The 27576-nt window shown below is 45.6% G+C and overlaps 1 protein-coding gene and 1 pseudogene across 7 annotated transcripts; one reads left to right on the forward strand and one right to left on the reverse strand.

Annotated features, from left to right (window-relative positions):
• Positions 1-17: 17 nt before the first annotated feature.
• LOC139183055 (glucose 1,6-bisphosphate synthase-like) lies at positions 18-9693 on the reverse strand (annotated as a pseudogene).
• RABL2B (RAB, member of RAS oncogene family like 2B) lies at positions 8898-27576 on the forward strand. 7 transcript variants are annotated; one of them, XM_070790715.1, is made up of 10 exons: positions 8898-8921; positions 10763-10920; positions 18519-18587; positions 21643-21672; positions 22803-22882; positions 23437-23516; positions 25475-25586; positions 25925-26022; positions 26374-26457; positions 26638-27576. In XM_070790715.1, the coding sequence occupies exons 2-10, from the start codon at positions 10814-10816 to the stop codon at positions 26725-26727; spliced, it is 750 nt and encodes a 249-aa protein (XP_070646816.1). In that variant the 5' UTR covers positions 8898-8921; positions 10763-10813; the 3' UTR covers positions 26728-27576. The 7 variants fall into 7 exon arrangements, with proteins under 7 accessions (XP_070646816.1, XP_070646820.1, XP_070646818.1 ...); XM_070790719.1 differs by lacking the exon at positions 8898-8921 and adding an exon at positions 8940-9118 and having other exon boundaries at positions 25490-25586; positions 25928-26022; XM_070790717.1 differs by lacking the exon at positions 8898-8921 and adding an exon at positions 8944-9118 and having other exon boundaries at positions 25928-26022.

Raw genomic sequence — 27576 nt, forward strand, 5'->3', positions numbered from 1 at the left:
CTCTGTCCCCTGTGCCAGTGAAAGCAGCGGCTCACTGGTTCCCACCTGAAAGGGGTGCCAGGCCGGTTTATTCTTACTGGGTTCAATAAAGCTTTAATCAGAGTGATGAAATAAAATTCACGTTTTGTTGTAAGACAAGAAAAAAAAGTAAAATTTCTCCCAGTCTGGGCATCTTCTCCCCTTTAGTGTGTGCTGTGTGTCTGCATTAACTAGACCTCCTTAGGTGAGAACCTTCTTTCTTAATCTTGGAAAGAGTAACGATGACCCACTACGGCCTTGTACAGGCAGATCTGGATTGTGTAAACTATGAGCATGTCATCTGATATATAATCCTTAGTATCAAAAATGACATAACTCTTCTTTGACCTCTAGTAGGCAGAATAGTTTTCAGAGCTTTCTGAAAGACTCTCTCCTGGGTTATAATCCTGAAATTGGCTCAAGTGAAATTGTCCCTTTCTTTCTTAGAGCAACTATTGATTACTTGATTAATTAACTGAAGAACCTCAGTGAGTTTCTCCAACACTTCTTTCAGTAAGGCAGCATCACTCTGGTTGGGTGATGTGCACGACTCTGCGCAGAGACCATTGGTTTTGTCCTGCTTGTCTGAAGACATTTGAAAAGCAAATGTTAAAGCAGTTCTTTTGCCCATTTCTGTTCCCCTCTAACCTGTAAAGAACTGAATTAACCTGTTTATTCTTTTCCTAGATAAAGAGAAGTGAGAATAAAGAATTAAGTAGTTAAAGGATGATGAACTCTCTGCTCCGAAAACTCCATTAGCAACCCTGCCGGTAGACCAGGTAGGCAGGACAAGAGCTGAAGGGAGAGTCAGGCAGCCTGCCCACAGCACCATGGGGCCCAGCTTCCTGCCCACAGCACCGTGGGGCCCAGCCTCCTGCCCACAGCACCGTGGGGCCCAGCCTCCTGCCCACAGCACCGTGGGGCCCAGCCTCCTGCCCACAGCACCGTGGGGCCCAGCCTCCTGCCCACAGTACTGTGGGGCCCAGCCTCCTGCCTCAGCAAATCACTGAGATTATCTCCCCTTCAGGAAGATTACCCTTTCCCTTTAAAAGCTGTCATGGCCAAGTAGAATCTTTGGATTTGGTCTTGGGACATGAGTCTACTCCACAGATCTTCTCCGCAATTGCTGGCTTTTCTAATTAGAACACCTCTCTTGTCTGCTGACACTTGCTTCTTGATTACTGTCTTTTGAACATTGAACGGCCGAACCCGGGTTTGGTAACAAATGTAATCATTTGGTTATTTTTATTCCCAGGCAGCACAGATTTCTTATTAGGCTGTCTGCTGTCATATTAAGAAATAATGTCCCATTATGCAATATGGTAGATATTCTTTTGGAGAATCAATATTGTGAAGACTTTCAAATATACTTTTATTGGTAGTCAGAGCATAACACAAGAAATATAAAGTTTTGGAAATATGACTATCTTTCACAAACCTTAATGGGTTACTGGCTCAATGTTATGGTTATGGTTTCCAGTTAATATAACATCTCAGCAACAGCAACAGCTGTACTCACCCCATTTTTATTGAAAACTGAAGTTTCACACAGAAAACCAAAAGACTCTTAAAGTTCAAAAATGATTTCTTTCCCATTTTCTAGGTCATTTATCCTACTTCTAATCCATTTAAAATCTGGTAATGTTTTTTCAAAATAAAGTTTTTAAAAAGTGCAATTGAATTCAAAATTTTGGAGGAGACTGTGGTGGCCAATACATAATTATTCACATCAGAATTTCTTGATTGATTTTTCCTCCAGCAACCAAATATTCAGCCCTCCCCACAAAGAAAGTTGCTAACTCATTTCCCGTGAAAACTTTCCATTGACCATCCTCCGGAAGTTCTGCCTCTGCCAGCTGGTCTGCATCAGAAGCTGTGGATAGCATATCTGAGCATTTTCTTTCTCTGCCAGCCTCAGAGAAATTTCCAGCACAGATTCTCCTTCTTCCTATTTGGGCATTAAGTGGTAGAAAATGTAGAATCAGGAACTTTTGTTCTGGTCATGGAACTGAAGGCTTTAAACCAAACACTCGCAAAGTCAACTGCACATGGTCATGTCTGGCCAATGAAATGATATATGAACAAATTTCAACGTGGTCTTTGAGTCCCTGTGAAAATCATTGTTTTTCAGATCTCCCATTTGTCTCTTATAAGTGTCTTATAGAGGGTCTCTCTCCAGTAAGCTGGCATCCACTAAATTGTCATTCCAGGAACCATTCCAGGGCTCCACACAATCCCCTATACATTTTGGATTTTCTTTATCATGGGGTGGAAAAGGGAATGGCAACCCACTCCAGTATTCTTGCCTGGAAAAATCTGTGGATGGAGGAGCCTGGCAGGCTACAGTCCATGGCGTCCAAAGAGTTGGACACGACTGAGCGCACACACATTATCGTGAGATATGATCTAAACACCAGTTTCCCAATACCCTTTGTCTATTGTCTTCCCTGGAGCTGTGAAAGGCAATAGTCATCACATCTCCAGCTGCTTTGAGCTCCTGGACTGCATATGATATATAAGAGGTGTAGGAAGTTATTTTGAAAAAAGGTACACAGGAACCTCTTTAGCAAGCAAGACTGCAGTAGTGGCTTTAAGAAGTCTCTGATTGTTGCAACTGCTAGCTACTTGACTCCAACAGTCAAACCCAAGACAAAGCTTCTCAGCATCTCTCAAGGTATTTGTGCATCCTCTGTGTTGATTGTTACACTGTAAGGGCATTTTCTTGAGATCTATTCGATAAAATTAGAGATACAACGGAACATTTCATGGAAAGCTGGGCTCAATAAAGGACACAAATGGTATGGGCCAACAGAAGCAGAAGATATTAAGAAGAGGTGGTAAGAATACAGACAAGAACTGTACAAAAAAGATCTTCATGACCCAGATAATGGTGTGATCACTCACCTAGAGCCAGACATTCTGGAATGTGAAGTCAAGTGGGCCTTAGAAAGCATCACTACGAACAAAGTTAGTGGAGGTGACGGAATTCCCATTGAGATATTTCAAATCCTGAAAGATGATGCTGTGAAAATGCTGCACTCAATATGCCAGCAAATTTGGAAAACTCAACAGTGGCCACAGGACTGGAAAAGGGCAGTTTTCATTCTAATCCCAAAGAAAGACAATGCCAAAGAATGTTCAAACTACCGCACAATTGCACTCATCTCACATGCTAGCAAAGTAATGCTCAAAATTCTCCAAGCCAGGCTTCAACAGTACACAAACTGTGAACTTCCAGATGATTGAACTGGATTTAGAAAGGCAGAGGAATGAGAGCAAATTGCCAATGTCTGTTATATCACTGAAAAAGCAAGAGAGTTCCAGAAAAACATCTACTTCTGCTTTATTGACTATGCCAAAGCCTCTGACTGTGTGGATCATAACAAACTGGAAAATTCAAGAATACCAGACCACCTGACCTGCCTCTTGAGAAATCTGTATGCAGGTTAGGAAGCAAGTTAGAGCTGGACATGGAACAACAGACTGGTTCCAAATAGGGCAAGGAGTACGTCAAGTCTGTATATTGTCACCCTGATTATTTAACTTATATGCAGAGTACATTATGAGAAACGCTGGACTGGATGAAGCACAAGCTGGAATCAAGATTGCCAGGAGAAATATCAATAACCTCAGATACACAGATGATACCACCCTTACGGCAGAAAGGAAAGAACTAAAGAGCCTCCTGATGAAAGTGAAAGAGGAGAGGGAAAAAGTTGGCTTAAAGCTCAACATTCAGAAAACAAAGATCATGGCATCTGGTCCCATCACTTCATGGCAAATAGATGGGGAAGCAGTGGAAACAGTGGCTGACTTTACTTTTTTGGGCTCCAAAATCGCTACAGATGGTGACTACAGCCATGAAATTAAAAGATGCATACTCCTTGGAAGGAAAGTTATGACTAACCTAGACAGCATATTGAAAAGCAGAGACATTACTTTGTCAACAAAGGTCCGTCTAGTCAAGGCTATGGTTTTTTCCAGTGGTCATGTATGCATGTGAGAGGTGGACCATAAAGAAAGCTGAGCACTGAAGAATTGATGCTTTTTAACTGTGGTGTTGGAGAAGACTCTTGAGCGTCCCTTGGACTGCAAGGATATCCAACCAGTTCATCCTAAAGGAAATTAGTCCTGAATATTCATTGAAGGACTGATGTTGAAGCTGAAACTCCAATACTTTGGCTACCTGATGTGAAGAACTGACTCATTGGAAAAGAACCTGATGCTGGGAAAGATTGAGGGTGGGAGAAGGGGATGACAGAGGGTGAGATGGTGGGATGGCATCACTGTCTCGAGGGACATGAGTTTGAGTAAACTCTTGGAGTAGGTGATGGACAGGGAGGCCTGGCATGCTGCAGTCCATGGTGTCACAAAGAGTTGGACACAACTGAGCGACTGAACTGAACTGATTGGAGAAACCATAGCTTTGACTGCATGGACCTTTGTAGGCAAAGCAATGCCTCTGCTTTTTAATACACTGTCTACATTTGTCATAGCTTTTCTTCCAAGCAGCAAGTCTTTTATTTTCATGGCTGCAGTCACCACCTGCAGTGATTTTGGAGCCCAAGAAAATAAAGTATATCGCTGTTTCCATTTTCTCCCCATCTATTTCCCATGAAGTGATGGGACCAGAAACCATCATCTTTGTTTTTTGAATGTTGAGTTTTAAGCCAGCTTTTTCACTCTCCTCTTTCACCTTCATCAAGAGGCTCTTTAATTCCTCTTTGCTTTCTGCCATAAAATAATGTCATGTGCGTATCTGAGGTTATTGATATTTCTCCCGGCAATCTTGATTCCAGTTTGTGCTTCATCTAGCTCGCCCTTTCGCATGATGTACTCTGCCTAGAAGTTAAAGAAGCAGGGTGATGATATACGGCCTTGCCGTACTGCTTTCCCAATTTGAAACCAGTCTATTGTTCCATATCCAGTTCTAACTGTTGCTTCTTGACCGCATACAGCTTTCTTAGGAGGCAGGTAAGATGGTCTGGTATCCCTATCTCTTTAAGAGTTTTCCACAGTTTGTTGTGATCTACATAGTCAAAGGCTTTAGTGTAGTCAGTGAGGCAGAAGTAGATATTTTTCTGGTATTCTCTAGCTTTTTCTATGGTTCAGTTGATCAAACTGGTAATTTGATCATTGATTCGTCTGCCTTTTCTAAATCCAGCCTGTACATCTGGGAGTTCCCTGTTCACATACTGCTGAAGCCTAGCTTGAAGGATTTTGAGCATTACTTTTCTAGCATTACCAGTGCTTAGGGGAGGGCAGAATGGGGAACAATTGCTTAATGGTTAGAGTTTCTATTTGGGATCACAAAAAAATTCTGGAATTGACATTGGTGAAGGTTACATATGAATGTTCTTAATGTCACTGAATTGTACACTTAGAAATGAGTTAAAATGGTTAATCTTGATATATACATTTTAACATTTAAAAAGTGAAAAAAAGTTACAGTACAAAAAAATCAACTAAACCCTAAAGGATGCAGGAATGGAGAAAAGCAGGGCAGAAAAGTACGAGATCGGCCGTTGCCCGCACTGCTGGCTGGTTTTGTGGACCAGCGCCACACATGCGTCCCCGGGCTCGTCTGGCACGTGGGACGGGGCGCAGCACTGAGCGGAGGCGTGCTGAGGCACTTGCCACGTTGCTGCCATGGTTACATAGTGTGCGGCTTTGGTTGCAGCCCCACGGAGTTAGGCATCTCTGCAGCTGACTTTCCTGAACAAGCAGCATTCTTTCTATTTCGGTATCCACGGACATTTGTTAGTATTGGACCAGTGTTGGAAGTGGAGATGTCCAGTAGACAACGGTGAGCATAGGTTGCAACTCATACTACAAGAATATAAAACGCCCGTGGAAACTGATTTCAGGCGTACCTGATAGTCTATCAAGGTAGACTTCTGTGAGGAAATCCTCCATATGTTCATCTTTGGCTGTCTCAGACAAGAAAAAACCTTTGGCTCTTTCGATTCACTTATTTCAGCGATTCAAGGTTATACTGAGTAAGCTAAGAAATGCCTAGCTTTACCAGACTGGATGTGAAACAATGAAGACAATTTCTTTTAGGCTTCTGAAAGCAAAGTGATGAATGACCACTGGTGAGAGAGAAGTTTATATTTTCAGTCACTGTTTCCTAGTGCTTTACTGCTCATAACTATGCAGTCTCACCCGGTTATACTTAATTTTATTTTCACCTTAGTTATATTTTTAAAATCAAACATTGTCCTAAATCTGTGAATTAAACAGTATAACATAGTTACCACATCATGCTTCAACTGTCAAGTTAAATTCATCATGAGATATTATTAAAAAGACTGTATCTTTAAAAATAAAAAATATTTTAGTGTATTATATTAAAATCTCTTTCAAAATTTTCTAAAATATACCACTAGAAAGGTCATTTTTAAAGTGCCTTATATGGAAATAAAATAAATATAAGTATAGTGTAAAGGCAAGTCACTAATTTGAGATGAGACCTACAATTCTCACGGTAAAACCAAGAATGTATGTACTCCATAGACTGTGCTGCTGAACAGAGAAGGCTCATAAAAGAAAAAATGTTAGGTCATATGGCTTATTTTTGGTTTTTTAGGTTTATACTGTCTTCCACAGCGGCTGCACCGATTTTACACTCCCACCTACTTGCACAAGAGTTCCCTTTTCTGCACATTCTCACCAACATTTGTTATTTGTGTTCTTTTTGATGATGGTCATTCTGATTTGTATGAGCTGATTTCTCACTCTGGTTTTGATTTGCATTTCCCTCATGATTAGTGATGTTGAACATCTTTTTACATGCCTGATGGCGTTTTTTTTTTTTTTTTTTTAATGTGCGTTTTGTCCTTGGAAAAATGTCTATTGAGTTCTTCTGCCCACTTTTCTTTTTCTTTTTTTTTTCTGCCCACTTTTCAATTGCTTTTTTTTTTGGTAATGTGTTTTTTAAACGTTTTAAATTATGAAAGTATGGTAACACATTTACAGGAGACTTGGAAAATACAGAACAAAGTTACACACAATTCTACTGTATATTAAAATTATTTTTTAAGTAGATAATTAGTTGGAGTTTCAATATCAAACTCTCAAAATTTAACAGAATGCATGGACAGAAAAGTAGAAGGATACAATAGACCTGAAAAGCACTATGAACCAATTCAACATAATTAAGATTTATAGGTCCAGTGGTAAGACTCCTTGCTTTCAATGCAGGGTGCCTGGGTTCAATCCTTGATCAGGGAACTAGATCCCACATGCCACAATTAAAAGTCCTTGCTGCAACTAAAGACCCCACATGTTGTATCTAAGACCTGATGCACCCAGACAGATAAATTTTCAGGCTTCCCAGGTGGTGCTGGTGGTAAAGAATCTGTCTACCAATGTTGGAGTTTGATCCTTGGGTCAGGAAGATCCCCTGGAGGAGGGCATGGCAACCCACTCCAATATCCTTGCCTGGAGAATCCCATGGACAGAGGAGCCTGCTGGACTACAGTCCATAGGGGTGCAAAGAGTTGGACGTGACTGAAGTGACTTAGCGTGCGTGCATACAACAGCAGGATACAAACTCTATTCAAGTTCCCAAAGACTATAAACCAGGAGACACTGGAACGTACAGGGACATAAAGTTGGGTGCAAAAATTTCATGGTCTAAAGGTATTGAAGTCATACAAAGTCTGTTCTATTATTATTGTGCAATTATGTTAGAAATTAATGTCAAAAGATATTTGAAAAGAAGCCACATATTTTCAAGTGCAAGGTGACATTTACCAAGAGAGATCTTTGACTCAGCCATTGAAAGTCTCAATAAAGTTAAAAGACTGAAAAAACACAGAGAGTGACTGCAGAGAAGAAAGCAGTTAAATGAGAAATATATACCAAAATGAGAAATTAATGTCAAAGATACTTTAAACACATGTATTTGGAAATTAAATGTCCACTGGCAGATGATGGGTGTATCTAAGATGCCATAACAAGGAAAATTAGAAAATATTTGTAACAGAATAAAAATGAAAAAAGAATTTATCAGAACTCCTTGCATGCAGCTGATGCTACTCAATGCAACTAAATACAATATGGAAGCTTGAATAAGATATGAAAACAAACAATAGACACTGGCATAAAATTTTGTGGAATTTGGACAAAATATGTACTTTTAGCCCATTAGACTGAGCCATCCTAGCATCTTTGGTCTATATGAATGCACTAGGGTTTCTGTCCTTTTGCTATAAAATTGAGACAAATGACTAGATAGAATTGCAACAAATTGGAGGGTTATGTTTGGAATGATTGGACTTGAAATAGGCTAGACCAGTGCACATGAGTATGTATAGGCTGATACATACTTAAGTAGGTATCAACAAATCGCTACAGTATATTTTTGAAAACAAAGATTATACATGTTTTTCTCACTACGCTCTCCTGTGGACTTAATGGTTTATTTCGACCGGATGACAACTAGCTATACTAATCATTGTTTTGATCTGTATCATTTATTTTGCCCATTTTATAAGATTGTCTCTTGCATTATCCATTGTATAATCAGTCCTCTATGTATATGAGATGCCATCTCTATACGGATATAGAGATTCTAGGGTTGTTCAGGGCTTTCCTGATAACTCAGTTGGTAAAGAGTCCTCCTGCAATGCAGGAGACTCCGGTTCTTAACCTCAGCCGCCTACCAGTGGCCAACGCCAGTCCCCCGCGCCGCGCCTCACGCCCCGCCCCCACGCCTCACGCCCCGCCCCACACCTCATGCCCCACCCCCCCGACTCAGGCCCCGCCCAGCGCCTCAGGCCTCGCCCGCGCCTCAGGCCCCGCCCCGCGCCTCAGGCCCACTTCCCTAGACTCCGGACTCCCACTTTCCACTCACTCCCCGAGACGTAAAGCCGCCTGGATCCTGGCTCAGTCCCCAGGTGAAGCCCACCCAGACTCTGGCAGTTGGAAACCCCAGGCCGGCCTGATCCGGATGCTGGTTCACCGGCGGTTCTCCGGCCCGGCATCGCACGAGCCAGCCTCCCGGGGTCCTTCAGGCCTTCGGCCGGGCAGCCCTCCTGAAGTCCTTGAGCGGTTGCGTAGCAGCTGCGGGGACGCGGGCAGAGCTGGACGCCAAGTGAGGGGCGGTGGGCCTTGGGCTGACTGTCGGGGTCCGATAGTGGAAGGAATCCGGGACGGGCGGGTTCCGAGGGCGGCTAGGGGCCCTGAGGGCGGCTGGCCGTGGGCGGACAGACCTGCGGCGCCGCTAGTCTCCAGTCCTCGCTCGGGAACAGCCGAGATGACGAAACGGCGCGAGTGGCGGCCTCGCCTGTGGGAAGCGCCCCTTCAAGGCCGTCCTCGGGCCCGCAGCTGGACGGAGGGCCTTGGGGGGAAAGAACGGGACAGTGATTCTGGCAACGGTGGGAGGAGGGAGGCGAGGGCAGCCCATTCTGGCCAAGAGGTTGAGGTGCTCGAAAACTACTTGAGTGAAAGAGAGCTTATCCAGTGGGTCGCGAGAATATCGACAAGCATTGAAGGTCTTCGAGAATAGGTTTGGCTGCGTTTGGCTCCAGCTGCAGGGTGGAGGTGGAAGGGGCAGCCCCTTATTATGCTTATTAAGCATCTGCCACTTCCCAGTCACTGCTCTTGAGGCTGAGGGTGCCTCGGTGAACAAGGCTGACTCCCTCCCTACCTGAGCAGAAGCAATAGCATTGCGGTCAGGGAAACTCAGGGGTCCTGTTGGTATTTTCCACCCTTGTGTGCACCTCTGTCATAGCTCTTGCCACAGTAGAGTTTTCCTTCGTGTCTTGTGCAAGATCTGCCGGTATTTAAGGCTGAGTAAGTGTGGGCGCTGCAGCTGCATTGTTGCATCGTTGAGCTCAGAGTGTGGACTGTGGCACAGTCTCAGTAATGTTTGTGAAGTTATTAATATATTTGGGCGTGATGACATGAGGATAGTGGAATAGAGCTAGAGATTATATTACACTTCGGTGCTGGCGTTGGGTGTCTGGTGATGTACAGACAAGGGATGCGAAGAGTGAGTTTGGGGTGGGCGGGGCTTAGGTTTCACAGGTCATTTTTGCCTGTGTGCAGTGGTTTGCTAGTCAAACCCTGGTAGGCAATTGCATACTTGAGTCTGGCACTGAGGGGCTCGCGGTCTCTGTGGAGATGCAGATTTGGCATCATCAGCATTTAGGAGATCCTTGAAACTAGTAGAGGTTGAAATAACCCTAGAGAAGAGGGCCTAGAAATGCCAGGTTTGGGAAAGGGAAAAACAGCTACTGATTTCAGTAGGATGGAAAATGAGGTGGAGGTGAGAAGCATGAGGTAGAGGATCTGGAAGAGACGTCTTTGGCTGTGTGGTCTGTCATTCGCGATGATAATTCAGGCCCACACAATGTCTCAAATTGATTATGTGATGTAAACGTTGATTTTTGCCCCTGCTTCACAAGTGAGCAAATGTTTGTACATAAAACTTGTGAAACTTCAACATGGTTTTAGAATAGTCTCTCCAGGTGGGAGTGGGAGTTGTGGTCCTGAGCATAGCTGTAGTAAACAGATGACGCAGGGTAAACCACTCTAAGAAGATCTTGTTGGGGACAAGATTACAGTGCCATGGTTCAGCAAGTGCTAGCCAGGTTGGTAGTGAATAGAACAGAATAGTGTTTCCTGGGGCTCCTCTCTCATCAGGTCATTGTCTCCCCTGTCCAGGAAGAGGAAGGGAATTTGGTTGAGGGGACTTCTCATCTCTTTACCAACAGCCTCTTCTTGATCTTTGCAGTGACAAGATCCCCCTCCCCTGAGCTGATGCCCTTTCTACAGCCAGGAGCCAATGGCTAGGGACAAAGCCAAACCCTGTGAGCTGGACCAGGAGAAATACGATGCTGATGACAATGTGAAAATCATCTGCCTGGGAGACAGCGCTGTGGGCAAGTCCAAGTATGTTGGAGGATTAGGGGAGCAAAGCCAGGCCCAGAACAGATCTGGGTTCTTAGAGGCAGAACCTGTGCCTCTGTTCCTCCAGAAGCACAGAGGAGCATGGTTTCTGTGGGTGTGGTGAGGGAGCCCAGGTGTGGGGGAACAAGGGAGCCTTCCATCAGCAGCTGTGTGTGTCTGGGGAGGAGGGCTGGAGAGGGCTGAGTCAGAACTGAGAGAGGTGAGCTTTACCCTCTCTGCCAGGTGAGTCCTGGCAGACTGCTGGAGCAGTTCTGGTGAGGTGAGAGTTGAGGTTTTCCTGTGTGTCGTCTGTGGGCTGAGAGATTTCAAGGTGCACACAGTGGGAACGGGGAGAGGAAAGTGTGAAAAGTGTGACTAGCATAACCAGCAGCAGGTTGAAGAAAGGTGGTGAGGAAATGTTCTTGGAAGAACTGACTGAGAAGAGTGGATAGAAATGATGACTGACTGTAACCAGCATAAAGGTTGGCTCGATCACATGCAGCGCCTCTGTGCACAGGTGGGACTCCCCTGAGACTCTGAGCGAGGCTCTGCAGTGCAGCAGTCTGTCTCCACAGGTGTGAGCCTGCTTGTCAGTTTCTGGGGCTGTGGGGCACACATCCATTTCCGCCCCTGACCAGATACCTTGTTTAGTCTTATATCCTGCGAGCCCCAGTTCCACCTTGTTTTCCACTTTTATCTGTTATTAACATATCTTTGGAATCAGGGAGCTGTGAATAATTCCCTAGGGGCTTTGCTGGTTGGCACAGTGGAAACTTAACTTTTCTCAACCTCAACGCTGTTTATTTTAAAAGATGCCCTGGGAAAAGCAAAACAGGAACTTGTAGCAGGAGTCCTAAACTTAAGCCTTCATCTCAATGCCCAGACTTTAGGTGGAGCAGGGCTGTCACTGTAAAATGCCTAGGAAGAAACTCAAACTAACGATTTTCTCATCACAGGGCTCTGGCTGGAACTCTCGGTGCTGTGTTGAATAGAAGTGGCAAAAGCAGGCATCCTCTTATTTCTCACTTTGAGGTGAAGCTTTTAGTCTCTCACAACTGAGTGTGGTGCTAACTCTGGGGTTTTCATCAGTTCAGTTCACTTCAGTCACTCAGTCATGTCTGACTTTTTGCGACCCTACGGACTGCAGCACGCCAGGCTTCCCTGTCCATCACCAACTCCCGAAGCTTACTCAAACTCATGTCCATCGAGTCGGTGATGCCATCCAACCACCTCATCCTCTGTTGTCCCCTTCTCCTCCTGCCTTCAATCTTTCCCAGCATCAGGGTCTTTTCCAGTGAGTCAGTTCTTTGCATCAGGTGGCCAAAGTATTGGAGTTTCAGCTTCGGCATCCATCCTTCCAGTGAATATTCAGGACTGATTTCCTTTAGGATGGACTGGTTTGATCTTCTTGTAGTCCAAGGGACTCTCAAGAGTCTTCTCCAACACCATAGTTCAAAATCACCAATTCTTCGGCGTTCAGCTTTCTTTATGGTCCAACTAGCTTTGACCAGATGGACCTTTGTCAGCAAAGTAATGTCTCTCTGGTTTTTAACATGCTGTCTAGATTGGTCATAGCTTTTCTTCCAAGGAGCAAGCATCTCTTAATTTCATGGCTGCAGTCACCATCTGCAGTGATTTTGGAGCCCCCCAAAATAAAGTATCTTACTGTTTCCACTGTTTCCCCATCTATTTGCCATGAAGTGATGGGACCAGATGCCATGAAGTGACGGGACCGGATGCCATGATCTTAGTTTTCTGAATATTGAGCTTTAAGCCAACATTTTCACTCTCCTCTTTCATTTTCATCAAGAGGCTCTTTAGTTCCTCTTCACTTTCTGCCATAAGTGTGGTGTCATCTGCAGATCTGAGGTTATTGATATTTCTTCAGGCAGTCTTGATTCCAGCTTGTGCTTCATCCAGCCCAGCATTTCGCATGACGTAATCTGCATAGAAGTTAGATAATCAGGGTGACAGTATACAGCCTTGACGTACTCCTTTCCCAATTTGGAACCAGTCTGTTGTTCCATGTCTGGTTCTAACTATTGCTACTTGACCTGCATACAGGTTTCTCAGGAGACAGATCAGGTGGTCTGGTATTCCCATCTCTTTCAGAGTTTTCCACAGTTTATAGTGATCCACACAGTCAGAGGCTTTGGCATAGTCAATAAAGCAGAAATAGATGTTTTTCTGGAACTCTTTTGCTTTTTCAGTGATCCAGTAGATATTGACAATTTGATCTCTGGTTCCTCTGCCTTTTCTAAATCCAACTTGGACATCTATAAGTTCACGGTTCATGTACTGTTGAAACCTGGCTTGGAGAATTTTGACCATTACTTTGCTAGCATATGAGATGAGTGCAATCGTGCATTAGTGTGAACATTTTGGCATTGCTTCTCTTTGGGATTGGAATGAAAACTGACCTTTTCCAGTCCTGTGGCCACTGCTGAGTTTTCCAAATTTGCTTGCATATTGAGTGCAGCACTTTCACAGCAGCATCTTTCAGGATTTGAAATAGCTCACTGGAATTCCATCACCTCCGCTTGCTTTGTTTGTAGTGATGCTTCCTAAGGCCCATTGACATCACATTCCAGGATGTCTGGCTCTAGGTGAGTGATCATGCCATTGTGGTTATCTGGGTCGTGAAGATCTTTTTTGTGTAGTTCTTCTGTGTATTCTTGCCACCTCTTCTTAATATCTTCTGTTAGGTCCATACCAATTCTGTACTTTATTGTGCCCATCTTTGCATGAAATGTTCCCATGGTATCTCTAATTTTCTTGAAGGGATCTCGAGTCTTTCCCTTGGTTTCGTCTATTTCTTTGTATCGATCACTGAGGAACGCTTTCTTATCTCTCCTTGCTGTTCTTTAGAACTCTGTATTCAAATGGGCATATCCTTTTCTCCTTTGACTGTAGTTTCTCTTCTTTTCTCAGCTATTTGAAAGGCTTCGTCAGACAACCATTTGCCTTTCTGCATTTCTTTTTCTTGGGGATGGTCTTGATCACTGCCTTCTGTACGATGTCACGGACCATCAGATCTAATCCCTTGAATCTATTTGTCACTTCCACTGTATAATTGTAAGGGATTTGATTTACATCATACCTGAATGGTCTAGTGGTTTTCCCTACTTTCTTCAATTTAAGTCTGGATTTGACAATAAGGAGTTCATGATCTGAGCCACAGTCAGCTACTGTATAGAGCTTCTCCATTTTTGGCTGCAAAGAATATAATCAATCTGATTTCGATATGACCATCTGGTGATGTCCATGTGTAGAGTCATCTTTTGTGTTTTTGGAAGAGGGTGTTTCCTAGGACCAGTGTGTTTTCTTGGCAAAACTCTGTTAGCCTTTGCCCTGCTTCATTTGTACTCCAAGGTCAAACTTGCCTGTTACTCCAGGTATCTCTTGACTTCCTACTTTGGCATTCCAGTCCCCTATGATGAAAAAGACTTCTTTTTTTTGGTGTTAGTTCTAGAAGGACTTGTAGGTCTTCACAGAGCCATTCAACTTCAGCTTTTTTGGCATTACTGGTCAGGGCATAGACTTGGATTACTGTGATAATGGTTTGCCTTGGAAACGAACAGAGATCTTTCTGTTGGTTTTGAGATTGCACCCAAGTACTGCATTTTGGACTTTTTTGTTGACTGTGATGGCTACGCCATTTCTTCTAAGGGATTTTGCCCACAGTAGTAGATATAATGGTCATCTGAGTTAAATTCGCCCATTCCAGTCCATTTTAGTTTGCTGATTCCTAGAATGTCTATGTTCGCTCTTGCCATCTCCTGTTTGGCCACTTCAGTTCACCTTGATTCATGGACCTAACATTCCAGGTTCCTGTGCAATATTGCTCTTTACAGCATTGGGGTTTTCATATGTGGCCTTTTATCCTAGAGGTGACTGCCTTCTCTTCTTAGTTTATAGAGTGTTTTTGTCATGATATGGTGTTTGGTTTTTGTCAGTTGCTTTGCTTGCATTTATTGAGATAAATATGTGGAATTTTCCCTTCATTCTATTTATATATGTTTGATTAATTTTCTTAAGTTGTACCACCTTTATATTGAGAATAAATCTCCCTTGGTGATGATATATAATCCCTTTAATATGGTTTGGTTTGCTAGTGGGTTGTGTTTTTTTGTGCTGTTCTGGGTCTTAGTTGCTGTGCATGGGCTTTCTCTGGTGCAGCGAGCAGGAGCTGCTCTAGTTGAGGTACACGGGCTTCTGCACGTGGTGGCTTCTCTTGTCACGTAGCATGGGTGCTGGGAGCGAGCTCCGCCCATGGCAAAGGTCATGAGGAAGGAGGCTTGGCATATGCAAAGGCGGGATCGAGCCTCAGGAGTTCCCCTGGAAGCATCTACCCCCCAAACCAGAGTCTGCCTACTTTCTGCTTTGTGCTTTCACTTACACCTGTGACTTTACGGGGGGCTGTCCCCCACTACCTCTCTCTGAAAAAAGAGTTAGCTTACAGCTCCAGTTAATAATTCCTGGATGTGACAGTGTTTCAACCTACAAACTCCTTTGGAAGTCCTCTAGCCTGCCTGAATAGGTTTTTCCGGCCACATGTGATTGCTCAGAGCCTCCCAACTGTGAGAGGCATGAGATGTTCTAAACTGTCTAAATACAGATTCCTTTGAGCAGTTAAAAGATTGATTAGAAATTGTATTGGTGAAGGGATTTTCACTTGTTGGGCCAATGTTTGCTGCTAAGTTTCCATATCCCTTACCTGCTGTGTCCCTAGCAGTGTATTGATTAATATAATTGGTGTAAGTAGTAGCTTTAATGTTTGTAACCTGGGACCCTTGAGTTAATTCTTTTTCTTGTTATAGCCCACCACACCTTTGCTCTGTAGGAATGCAACTTTATCTAATGCTTTTGGAGGGTGGCTCCTGACCAATCTCCTTTAGAGAAAAATAAGTTTTCTGAAGAAAGGGTCTTAAAATGTTAACAGGCCTCCGGGCCAGAAGATGATGCAAATCACCTAAGCTGTTGCATATGATAAGTTTGCAGGAAGAAAGCCTGGCTTGCTGCATGACTCTACCCCTTCCCCCATTATCCTCTATGCATAACTTAAGGTATAAAAACTACTTTGGAAAATAAAGTGCGGGCCTTGTTCGCGGAAACTTGGTCTCCCCATGTCGTTCTTTCTCTCACCTTCTGGCTGAATTATTCAGCCTCTTTTCTCCACTGAATTTCCTCACTGAGCTATCCTTATTTCAGCCTCTTTTCTTCACTGAATTTTCCTACTGAGCTATCCTTATTCTATTACTCTTTATATCCTTAATTAACGTTTAATTAAACAATTGTTTCCTGATCCTCGCCGATGCCATCCCCGCTTCGAATTCCCTGGATCCACCGGGCATGGGGTCTAGAATGCAGGCTCATTGTGGTGCATGGCTTAGTTGTCCCACAGCACGTGGAGTCTTCCCGGACCAGGGATCAAACCTGTGTTCTCTGCATTGGCAGGTGGGTTCTGAACCACTGGACCACCAGGGAAGTCTGCTAGTGGATTTTGGGGGGATTTTTACAACTAAAGTCATGAGAAATATTGGCCTGTAGTTTTCTTTTCTAATAGTGTCATCTGGTCTTGGAATCAGGGTACCACTGGCCTCATAGAAAGAATTATAAAGTGTTCCCTCCTCAGTTTTGGGGAAAAGTTTGAGAAGAACTGGTGTTTGTTCATGAAATGGTTGGTAGAATTCACTAGGGAAGTAATTCAGTCCCGGACCTTTAGTTACAGGGAGTGTTTGAATGCTGATGTACTCTCCTTACTTGGTATAGGTCTACTCAGATTTTCTGTTGCATTTTGAACCTGGTAGTTTGTGTGTTTCTTGGAATTTGTGCACTTCCTCTAGGTTATCCAGCTTATTGGTATGCAGCAGTTCATAGTGTTCACTTGTAATTTTTTTGTTTCTATGAGACTGATGTTACTCTCCCAGCTTTCAGTTCTGGTTTTGATCATTTCTGTCCTCTCTCTTTTCTTGGTCTACCTAAAGGTTTGTTGATGTTGTTGATCTCTTCAAAGAACTAATTTCTGGTTACACTGATACTCTTGTCTTTCTCTTCAGTCTTCTGCGAATCTCCACTCTAATCTGTATGCTTTCTTTCCTTCTGCTAGCTTTGTGTTTAGCTTGGTCTTTCATATCTACTGCCTTTAAACGTACAGTTATGTTGTTGACTTAATTTGCACTGTTTGTGAATTTTCTGGTTTTCTTTCTGTTATTCTAGTTGCATTCCATTTTATTTGTAAAGATACTTTGTATAATCTCAGTCTTTTTATTGACACTTTTGTGGCCTAAGCTGAGTTCACTTGAGAAGAATGTGTGTTCTACTGTTGTTAGATAGAGTGTTCTGTATGCGTTGTATGCGTTTGTTGGGTCTGCTTGGTTTATAGTGTAGTTCAAGTCCTCTGTTTCATTGTTCTGTTCATTATGAAAGTGGGATGTTGAAATCTTAACGTGTTACTGTTCAACTGTTTATTTCTTCCTTTAGTTGTGTCAGTGTTGACTTCGTATATTTTGGAACAACTTTGTTGTTCTTTACATATATGTTTATAACTTTTCTATTTTCTTGACAGATTGAACTTTTCATTGGTATATAATGTCCTTCATCTCTCGTAACATTTGTCACTTAAAAGTGTGTTTTGTCTGGCTGAAGTATAGCCATCCCAATTCTCTCTTGAATACTGTTTGCATGGAATATCTTTTATCATCCTTTTGTTTTTCAGCCTCTTTTTGACCTTGTATCTAAAGCAAGTGTCTTACAGTTAGCACATACTTGGTACATATTTTTAAATATACTCTGCCAGTCTCTCACTTTTAATTGGAGAGTTTTATCTATTCCCATTTACAACGACAGTAATTAAAGTTATTACTGATAAAGAAGAATTTACTTCTGCCATTTAACTATTTGTTTTTTATGTCTCCTGTTTTATTTCTCAGTTACTCCATTACACTTTTTTTTAAGTTGATTTTTGGTAGTATACTGTTTTGAGTCTCTTTCTTTCATATATAATTTTTTAAATTTTGTATTAATAGTTACCTTGAAGATTATAATTAATATCTAACATTTATAACAGCATATTTGAATATCAATTTAACTATAATACCATACAAACACTCTGTCCCTTCCCTTTATATTGTTTTGTCACATATGACATCTTTATACATTAACTGTTCATTAACATAGATTTATAACTATAATTTTATGTATTTGTCTTTTAAATCTTATAGGAGAAAAAAGGGGAGTTATAAACCGAGAGTATGAGAGAGCTGTTTTTATATTTGCCTCTGTGGCTGCCTTTACTGAAGACCTTTATTTCTTTATGTGGCTTCAAATTACTGTTTAATCCTTTCATTTCAACCTGGAGGGCTCATTGTACTGTTTCTTCTAGGACAGATTTACTGCTTATGAGCCACGTCAACTTATATTTATCTGGGAGTTGTCCCAATTTTGTCTTCATTCTGGAAGGATAGTTTGCTGTGCATAGAATTCTTTGTTGACAGTTTTTTTCCCCCTTGGGACTTCAGTTATGTTTCCACTGCCTTCTGATCTCAATGGCATCTGATGAGAAATTGGCTGTTTATTTTATTGAGGATTTTGTCTTTCAGTTCCTACAATTTGCCTGTGATGTGGAACAGTGTGAGTTTATCCTGCCTGGAGTTTGTTCAGCTTCCCAGGTGTGTGTATTCATGTCTTGCATCAGGTTTGGGAAGTTTTTAGCCATTATTACTTCAAATAACCTCTCTGCCGCCTCCTGTCTTCTATCTGTGATGCCTGTGTCAGGATGATTAATGCTGTCTGTGGATCCTTAGGCACTGGTCATTTTCACTTGCTTTTCTTTCTGCTTCTCAGACTAGATGATTTTGGTGCCTTAACTTCAAGTTTGCTGAAGATAAACTGTTTTTTGCTTTCTCAAGTGGTGTTGAAACCCTCTAGTGAGTTTTTCACCTAAATTATTGTACTTTTCAGTTCCAGAATATCTGTTTCTTTTCATATTTCCTGTCTCTTTATTAATACTCTCATTCTATTTATGTGTTGCTTTCTAATTTCCTTTAGTTCATTGTCCATGGTTTCCCTTAGCTTTTTGAGCATATTTAAGATAATTGATCTAACATCTTTGACTAGTCAAGTATCTGGATTTCTTCAGGTATTATTTCTGTCAAATTCTTTTTTATCATGTGAATAGGCTATACCTTCCTGTTTGTATGCTTTGTAATTTTCTGGTTTAGAATTAGACATTCTGAGTATTTTACTCTGAAGACTTTGTTTGTGTTAGTCACTCAGTCATGTCCAACTCTTTGCAACCCCATGGACTGTAGCCCTCCAGGCTCTTCTGTCTGTGGGATTCTCCAGGCAAGAATACTGGAGTGGGTTGCCATTTCCTTCTCCAGTGGTGACTTTGGAACTCAGATATTCCCATTCCTTGGATATGGCTGATTTCTGCTTGTTTAGGGCTGGAGTGTCTACTTGTAACTTTTCCATACTTTTTACAAAGTGTTTATTCTTTCTTGTGTGTGGTCATTGATATTTCTATTCCATTATCTGTGGTCAGACAGTGACCTGATAAAAATTTCCTTAAATATTTGGCTCCAAAATGGAAAAGATAAAACGGGATAGTCCTATCCTGTTAAATTTCCAGTAGTTGCAGGGGAAGCCTCTGAAGCCTGAGAGAGCTCAGACCTGGCTCCTTGGGGATCTACCAGCTGATCACAACACGCAAGACAGACTTTCTGAGGACAGCGTCTCCACTGCTAGCCAGACACGCGGAGCACCAGTCACTGCACGGCTTCGGTGGGCCTGCGGGGTGTGGAGCTGCTGCTGGTCTGTGCGTGGTCTTCTGCACAAGGCCAGCGCTCTCCTTTCATCCAGCACGCTCCTGGCTGTTGAGTCCAGTCAGATACCAGAGCTCTGAAATGGTTGATTCTGGTCATTTTTCCAGTTACCAGTTGAGGGAGTGACGCCTTGAACTTCCTACCCCACCGCTTTGTGTAGTGTCCTCCAGGTTCATTTTCTTCCTGCACAGGTATTCAGTTGTCTCCACACCGTTTACTGGTAAAGCTCCCCTCTGTGTGTGTGCGTGTGCTCAGTCGTCATGTCCGACTCTGCAACTCCATGGCCTGTAGCTCACCAGGCTCTTCTGTCCGTGGAATTATCCAGACAGGAACACTGGAGTGGGTTGCCATTTCCTTCTCCAAAAACAATCCTTCGACCTGCTGAATTGCAGTAATGCTGTTGGTTCTAAATCCGTTGACCATGCACATGGCTGTACATATTTTAAGAGTGTGTTTGTTGTCTGTCTGTCTTCCCCAGTAGAATGTAAGCTTCACAAAGACAGGAATTTCCATCTGTTTTGTTCAGTGTTATATCCTGGTGCCTAGCCTAGCATCCAGCATATGGCAGGCACTCAGTAATATTTTTTTACTTTTTTGTACTAAACTGTATCTGTCAGTTCTGTTGAAGAGCAGTTATGAAAAATTATCATTTTTATGATATTAGATACAGTACTGCAGAGAATATTTTATGCCTATCATCTTGGGCACAAATTCTATTTAGAGCTGGGGTGAAACTGCCCAGTTTTAGCATTAGGTCAAATTTTGAGTTATCCCGTTTTCTCTCCAAAGTAGTATGATAGATTCTCACTCCTACTGCACAGTATAGGAATTTCTGTTGCTTCACGAAGTCCCTAACTTTGTGACTGTCATGTGACTTTTTCAATTTTGTTACTCTAATGGATGAGTGTGCTACTTCATCTTATTTAATTTGCATAAAATCATTAAAAGATGGGGCATCTTTTCATCTGTTTGTTAGCTGTTCATCTGAGTTGCCTATTCATATTCTCAGGACCAGGTTGTATGTGTGTTCTCTTAGGTATCAGAGCTGTTCATGATTTCTGTATACTGATTCTTCGTCAGTGGTTGGCATTGCACGTGTCTTCTCCCAGTCTGTGAGGGGATTTGTTTGTTTGTTTTTTCTTTAACTTTTCATTTTGAAATAACAGATTTACAGTATGTTGCAAAGAGAATACAGAGAGGGCCTGTGTATCCTTTACCTACTGTCTCCATTGGTTAGCTCTTAAATAACCAGAGTACAAGATCAAGTGCAGGAAATCAGCATTTGTTCAATGCCTGTGTATAATTCCGTGTCATTTCATCACATGTAGATCTGTGTAGCATCACTGGAGTCGAGATACCCAGCTATGCCAGCACAGTGGAGGCCGCGGCTGCGCGTGTAGCCGCACCCACCCCACTTCACCCTCTACTAGCCCCGCCTGCCTCCACTAACATACTCCATCTCTGTAGTGACCCCATCTTGGCAACATTGTGTAAAAGGAGTTGGCCTTTTTCACTCAGCGTAATACCCTTATGATCCATTTAAATTGGGTTGGGGTAGATCAGTAATTTGTTCCTTTTCATTGCTGGGTGGTTGTCCCTGGTGTAGATGTACCACCATTTGTTTATTCCCTAAACTGCGGTCCCTGCTCACAGGAAAAGCACCTGTGGGTGCTGGTCAGTGTTACAGCCAAAGGGTGTCAAGAACTTAGCCCCAGTCAGGAAGAGGGTGGATGGGTGGTCCCTGGGCATTGTCCTTGAAAGGGAGCTTGTAGCTGAGGAAGGAACTGGGGGGAGCCACAGCTGGCTTCCAAGGGTCCCACCCCTGGGTGGTGCAGCAGTGCGAGGAGGAGGCAGGAGTGCTGAGGGATGCGGCTGACCACCTTGCACGTTCTCCCTACAGACTCATGGAGAGGTTCCTCATGGATGGATTGTATCCTTCAAGTTTGCAATGCTCCCATGCCAACTCAGCCCCTACGCCCCTGCCCCTGCTTTGCTCTAGGGGTCCAGGGAGGGGCAGGTGAGCGAGTGCAGACGTTCATTCATGCTGGTCTCTCACCAGCTGACCTACATGGCGTGCTGCAGTATACTCTGAAGTTCACTTACATCTGGATTTGCTTTATATCAGGAAGGCAGTGCAGTGGCTAACCGTACCTCGTCCGATGCCTGCACTGACACCCCACCTCCTCCTCAGTAGCTCTGGCAGTGGCTAAGTCACTTGACATTTCTGACCTCAGAGCTTGAGCTCTCTATAATTTAAAAATTCTCTGGTGTGAATCAACTTTCTGAAGAAGGATCTGCCAGCCCCACCCTCCTTTCCTGAACTGTCGTTACTATGCAAGTTTGGAATGAGACAACTGAGATGATTTGTAAAAATCGTCCCAAGCGAGTCCATTGAGAACCATGGGTAAGAAGAGCCCTGGCGCCCCCTCCTCCCTGCCCCGGGCCTCAGCCTCCCAAGGCAGAGTCCAAGTGTATCTTACTTCACCTTCTCCTGAGTTCTATATGCTCACCCACCTGTGTTGTCCCAACTCTGATGGTTAAACCACACAGCTTCTTGCAACTTCAGAAAGTCGTGTTCCCCATGCTTTCTGATAGGGTTTCATACACAGACAAACTGCTGCTCATCAGCAGCTTGTCAGCTGGCTGGCTTAAGGAGGGGGCTTGTTTCCCCTGGAGCTGTTGTGTTGCTTCTTAAGGCTGGGTTTGCTCTCTGCCTGCAAGAGCCCCATCCATAGTGAGCTGGGGCATCCACAGTGGCATTTGCCAACTACGTGATGCCGCTTCGGACAGCTGCTCTGTAAGAGTCCATTGTGTGTATTCCCATGTACTCAGGTGGCCAGGACACAATCCCAGCCTCTCCTGCCCCTCACTTTTCATGGAGATTGTGCCTGTGATGTTTGAGGTTGAGGTTGGTCCTCTGTCTGCAACACTCACTCAATTTAAAATCTGAATAACTTTCTAAAAAAGGAGAGCGAGCCTCCATTCCGTCACACCAGCAACCACCCCTAGCACCTTTCTTGCGTCTCTTTTTATTCATTGTTTTCCTTAACCTAAATGCAGTCAGCCCCAGCAGCTGTCCACATACGCCTTGACCCTGTACAAGCACACGGCCACGGTAGACGGCAAGACCGTCCTTGTGGGTGAGCAGTGCAGCGCTGAGCCGCCCCAGCTCTCCAGAGGGAGAGTCGGGAGGGGAGAGTCAGGCGGCGGAACCGAGGGCCTAGGCTCAGATGAGGGGCGGGAGGCGCAAGGGGAGGCGGAAAGAAGCACACAGGTTCTCCTCAGTTCTCTTCAGTCAGGAAAATAACAGGTGTTGCCTGAGTGTTGTCTTCCACAAAGGTTTGGCTTTTGGTGGGATTACAGCCTTTCCCTTGGCCAGGCCACACATCTGGCCTCTGTGCTGAGCACTCATGGGAATTGGGTTTAGTTTTGACCTTGGAGGGCCCTGTGTCTTACTGGGTGGGGGAGGGCGGGCTCTGAGCCTGCCCCTCATGGGGTCTCCTGTCTGCGTTCTCCTTCTTCCTGGCCCCCGCCTCCCTCGGCCGCCCCGATGCACCGCTGAGCGCATCACATGCGGACTACACACCTGTGAGCGGAGCGCTCGCCCGCCCTCCCCGCCACCGCGGAGATGCTCCGTGTTCGGGCCCTGCGCCTCTCCACCCCCTCGGGCAGTCAGAGCTATGTTCTGTTGCAGACTTTTGGGACACAGCAGGCCAAGAGCGGTTCCAGAGCATGCACGCCTCCTACTACCACAAGGCCCACGCCTGCATCATGGTATGCAGCCTGCTGGGAGGCAGAGGCGTGGGCAGGCCTGGCTGAGGGGTGAAAGGGTGAGGGAGGCGCGGGCAGGCCTGGCTGAGGGGTGAAGGGGTGAGGGAGGCGCGGGCAGGCCTGGCTGAGGGGTGAAGGGGTGAGGGAGGCGCGGGCAGGCCTGGCTGAGGGGTGAAGGGATGAGGGAGGCACGGGCAGGCCTGGATGAGGGGTGAAGGGATGAGGGCCTGAGCCCTCCTCACCAGGGCTGGGTTCCGGGGGAAGGATCAGGGCAGGCTTCAGACTGCAGAGGTTCTGGGTGAGAGCCTGCCTGGGCCAGCGTCTCGTCAGGGGTGAGGGTGAAGGGGTGTGTGGAGGCCCTTCCACCAGGAGGAGCAGGTTCAGGGCTTCATGATGGGCAGCTCCCTGCCCGGCAGTTGTCTCCGTCAGACAGCCGCTCTGGGGCCCCTGTCCTGCCCTTGTGCTTAGGGTACAAAGTCTCTTCACTTTTTCAAGAATTTAATGCTAATACCTATACAGGGGGCCTTCCCTGGTGGCTCAGTGGTAGTGCAAGAGACGCAGGCTTGATCCCTGGGTCGGAAAGGTTCCCTGGAGAAGGAAATGGCAACCTAATCCAGTGTTTTTGCTTGGGAAGTCCTATGGACAGAGGCTCCTGGTGGGCTACAGTCCATGGGGCGGCAAAGGAGTCAGACATGATTTCCTGACTAAACAGCAATGGGCTGTGCAGGGACAGAAGGAGAGGAGCGGGCGGGGGAGGCGGCCGGGGTGGGCTGGGGCCCGCAGGCGTGGCCTCTGGCCTGGGACGCGCGCCTGTCAGCCCCGTGGCCCTCTTCTGTCCTGCCAGCCTGCCTGCGTGCCTGTGTCTGCCCGTGCCTCTCACAGCCCCAGCTTGCTGGGGGGGGCCTTGGCCACGTGGGGACCTGATCGCCCTGGAGGGAGGTGGGGTTCTGCAAAGGCTGTGCTGCTCCGCCTAACCAGCGCCTCCTCAGCTCAAAACAAGGAAACTCGACCGGGGCCAAAGCTCTGACGGCGATGATGGCAGGAGTGAAGCAGATCCCCAAGGTTTCACGACAAGCATATTTTAGAAGACGTCTTTTTTGGGAATTCAATAAAACATGGTCATTTATTGAAGTTGGGCCTGGGGGTGCCACATGAGAGCCTCTCAGCAGGCCTGCTGCTGCCTCAGGCAGCCAGCTGCTGGCTGGAGCCCGCCGCTCTGCGGGGGGAGCCCTGGCCCCAGGCACGGCTGCTCCCAAGAAGTAAGACCTGCTGCCCCAGCAGGGTACAGGGCTGTCTCTCTCTCGACCCACGGCTGTGCTGGGGCAGTTTGGACCTGCGAGTCCGTTCTGGGAGATGGCTTGGTGGCAAGCAGCTGACCTTTTGGGGAGCTCCTCTGAGGAGCTGGAAGGATCCTTGTAGCGGCCACTTGAAGCATCTTAGGACTTCTGGCCTGCTCGCCCTTAGAGCTAGTCAGTGTTCATGCTTCTTGCTGGTAATTTTAAATAAGTAAACAGTATAAATTATAAACAGTTCATAAAATGGTAAGCTGAAAAATAATAAAAGTTACTTCGTAAAAGTTTAAAATATAAAATTAAAAGTTTATAATTAAAGGTAAAACAGCTGAAAGGGTACTCTGCAGACATTGAAGACGATCGTAAAGGGGCTTTAAAGACAGGTAGGCAGTGATTAGACTAAGAAAACAAAAAACGTTCACTATTCACAGACTTATCAATGGTACAATAAGTAAAATGGTACCCGTGGTTAAAATAGGGAAGTCAGGTGGCAGAATGAAGGCTCTTGAGGGATTCTCTGAGAAGCGTGGGCAAGGCTTGTGGTGAGAGGGGCTGCGTGTGGAGCAGCCTGTGGGCTGAGCTCCCAGGCCCGTCTTGCTGGCTCGTGCCTGTCGCCTGGGGGATATGCAGACGGCGACGCGCCTGGGCTTCTTTCCTCTGCTGATTCAGGTGTTCGATGTGCAGAGGAAAATCACGTACAGGAACCTCAGCACCTGGTATGCAGAGCTGCGGGAGTTCAGGCCGGAGATTCCGTGCATTGTGGTGGCCAATAAGATCGATGGTGAGGCCACCCCTACACCTGGGTGCCAGCAATTCGTGGGGGAACCCACCACCACACGTTTCGTCGTCCTTTCCTGGGCCATCAAACCACCAGTGATCTGTTCCTCCCAAAATAGATCCCTTGGCTGCCTGCCATCACTCCCCTTCCAGTAATATCCACGTGAGCCAACCTGCCTCCTTGAGACACAGGTCCCAGTTGAATGAGCTCTTTATATGACATGTCTGCTGAGTGTCCCTGCTTGTCCCACTTCCTGGAATGGGGACCTCCAGTGACCCACCCTTCAAGACTCCCTCCTTTTCCCTTGGTAGACAGGCCAATGTCCTACCTTCTCTCTACAGCAGACATGAAGATGACCCAAAAAAGTTTCAATTTTGCCAGGAAGTTCTCCTTGCCCCTGTACTTTGTCTCAGCTGCTGATGGTACCAACGTTGTGAAGGTAACAGGAGACTGCAGAGACGGTCTGGTGAGGTGGGGAAGGCCTGATGTTTCCGGGGATGTGGTGGAGAGAAGGGCTGGCTGCAGGGCTGTTGGTGAGGACGGCATTGCTGGGGGCCCAGGTAGTGACAGGAAGGGGTCGTTGTGAGTGTCGACAGAAGGGGAGGTGATGGTTTGGGTCTGGTGAAGAAAAGGCATATTGACCAGCACGGGGTCAGGGGACGGGGAAAAGGTGCTGACCTCAGGGTGGAGTGTCGTGTGGATGCATGATGATGATGGGCCAGTGGGTGCAGGGCAGGCAGAGCCCCGGCCAGTGGTGCCCAAAGCCTCGTTTCCCCTCCCACTGCCCCAGCTCTTCAGTGATGCGATCCGACTAGCTGTGTCTTACAAACAGAACTCCCGGGACTTCATGGATGAGGTGTTGCAGGAGCTCGAGGTAGGTCCGGCGCAAATGTCAGGTGGCATCGAGAGAACGGCCTCTCTCCGTAAGGGTGCAGAGCTAGCCCCGCAGACCTGGCTTGGCAGGCAGCACATGCTCGTGGGCGTGGCCCCTGGAGGTGTCAGAGCCTCACCTGGGCACACGCAAGGCCAGGCCTCACCCGCCGCTTGTTCACAGAACATCGACTTGAAGCGGGAGGAGGAGGAGGAGGAGGAGATGCTGGACAAGGAGCAGCCGGGCCGCCAGCAGAGCCCGTCTCCCTCGTGAGCACAGGAGGACTCTCCACGGCCCACCTCCCTCGGCAGCGCTTCAGCTCTCAGGGGAGGCACTCTCCCAGGCCGTCCCTGCCACACCGCCTACAAACTCAGCTGCCCCATTGGCACCCCCACCCTGACTTCCGTGCCCCGGGAAAGCTGACCCTTCAGTACACGCCAGTAACAGGCGTAAGGCCCATAGCAGACCCTGAAGCCAAATGAGGGACGGACCCTACAGGGCATATGGGGCAGTTAAGAGAATGGGAATATTCTCTGTGTCTCATCAAGGATATTTAGGGGTCTCCCCCGCCCCCTCCCCGAGAGCTGATGTCAGGGCCTATTCATTGCCTTTCCACCAAGAGGACGATTTCTAATTCCTGACTTTTCTCCTGTTTAGGCTCCCAACTAAACCAGTCATTTTAAGAATGATTTTGAGCAGAGAGCTGTTTGTTCCTTAAGTTTTTCTAGAGCTCTTCTGGATACGGCCAGTACTTTGATGAACAGCAAGGCCAAGATCACAGGCCCAAGTTTGCTGTTAACATCAAGAAAAAGCAGGTGACTGGTCTGGCCGCAGACTAATACACAGACATCACTGCTGTGAGCATCACGGTCAGTACAGCCACACACAAGGCATGCATGATAAGCAATTGACTTTAGGAAGCTTCTTTTAAAATCCGTATTTCATTTTTCTGGGGACTGATGTGGGCTCTGAGCCTCCTTGGGTGGCGAGGGCTGCTGAGAACCGACCTGCCACCTTTTCCATTTATCTCCAGGGCTTGTCGCTCACTAGAATGCTTTTATGATCATCTTGTACATCATTTCCATTAAAATTTTTTTTACAATAAAGATTGAATTACATAAA

The sequence above is a fragment of the Bos indicus genome, chromosome 5 (genome assembly GCF_029378745.1).
Source record: "Bos indicus isolate NIAB-ARS_2022 breed Sahiwal x Tharparkar chromosome 5, NIAB-ARS_B.indTharparkar_mat_pri_1.0, whole genome shotgun sequence".
In the NCBI taxonomy this organism is placed as follows: Eukaryota; Metazoa; Chordata; class Mammalia; order Artiodactyla; family Bovidae; genus Bos; species Bos indicus.

Bases quoted from the DNA above. Each gene is read 5' to 3' on its own strand.
- RABL2B (XM_070790715.1), top strand. From the start codon at position 10,814: ATGGCTAGGGACAAAGCCAAACCCTGTGAGCTGGACCAGGAGAAATAC. The intron at 22,883-23,436 runs GTGAGCAGTGCA...GTTCTGTTGCAG, and splicing joins CGGCAAGACCGTCCTTGTGG to ACTTTTGGGACACAGCAGGC. The intron at 26,458-26,637 runs GTAGGTCCGGCG...GCTTGTTCACAG, and splicing joins AGGTGTTGCAGGAGCTCGAG to AACATCGACTTGAAGCGGGA.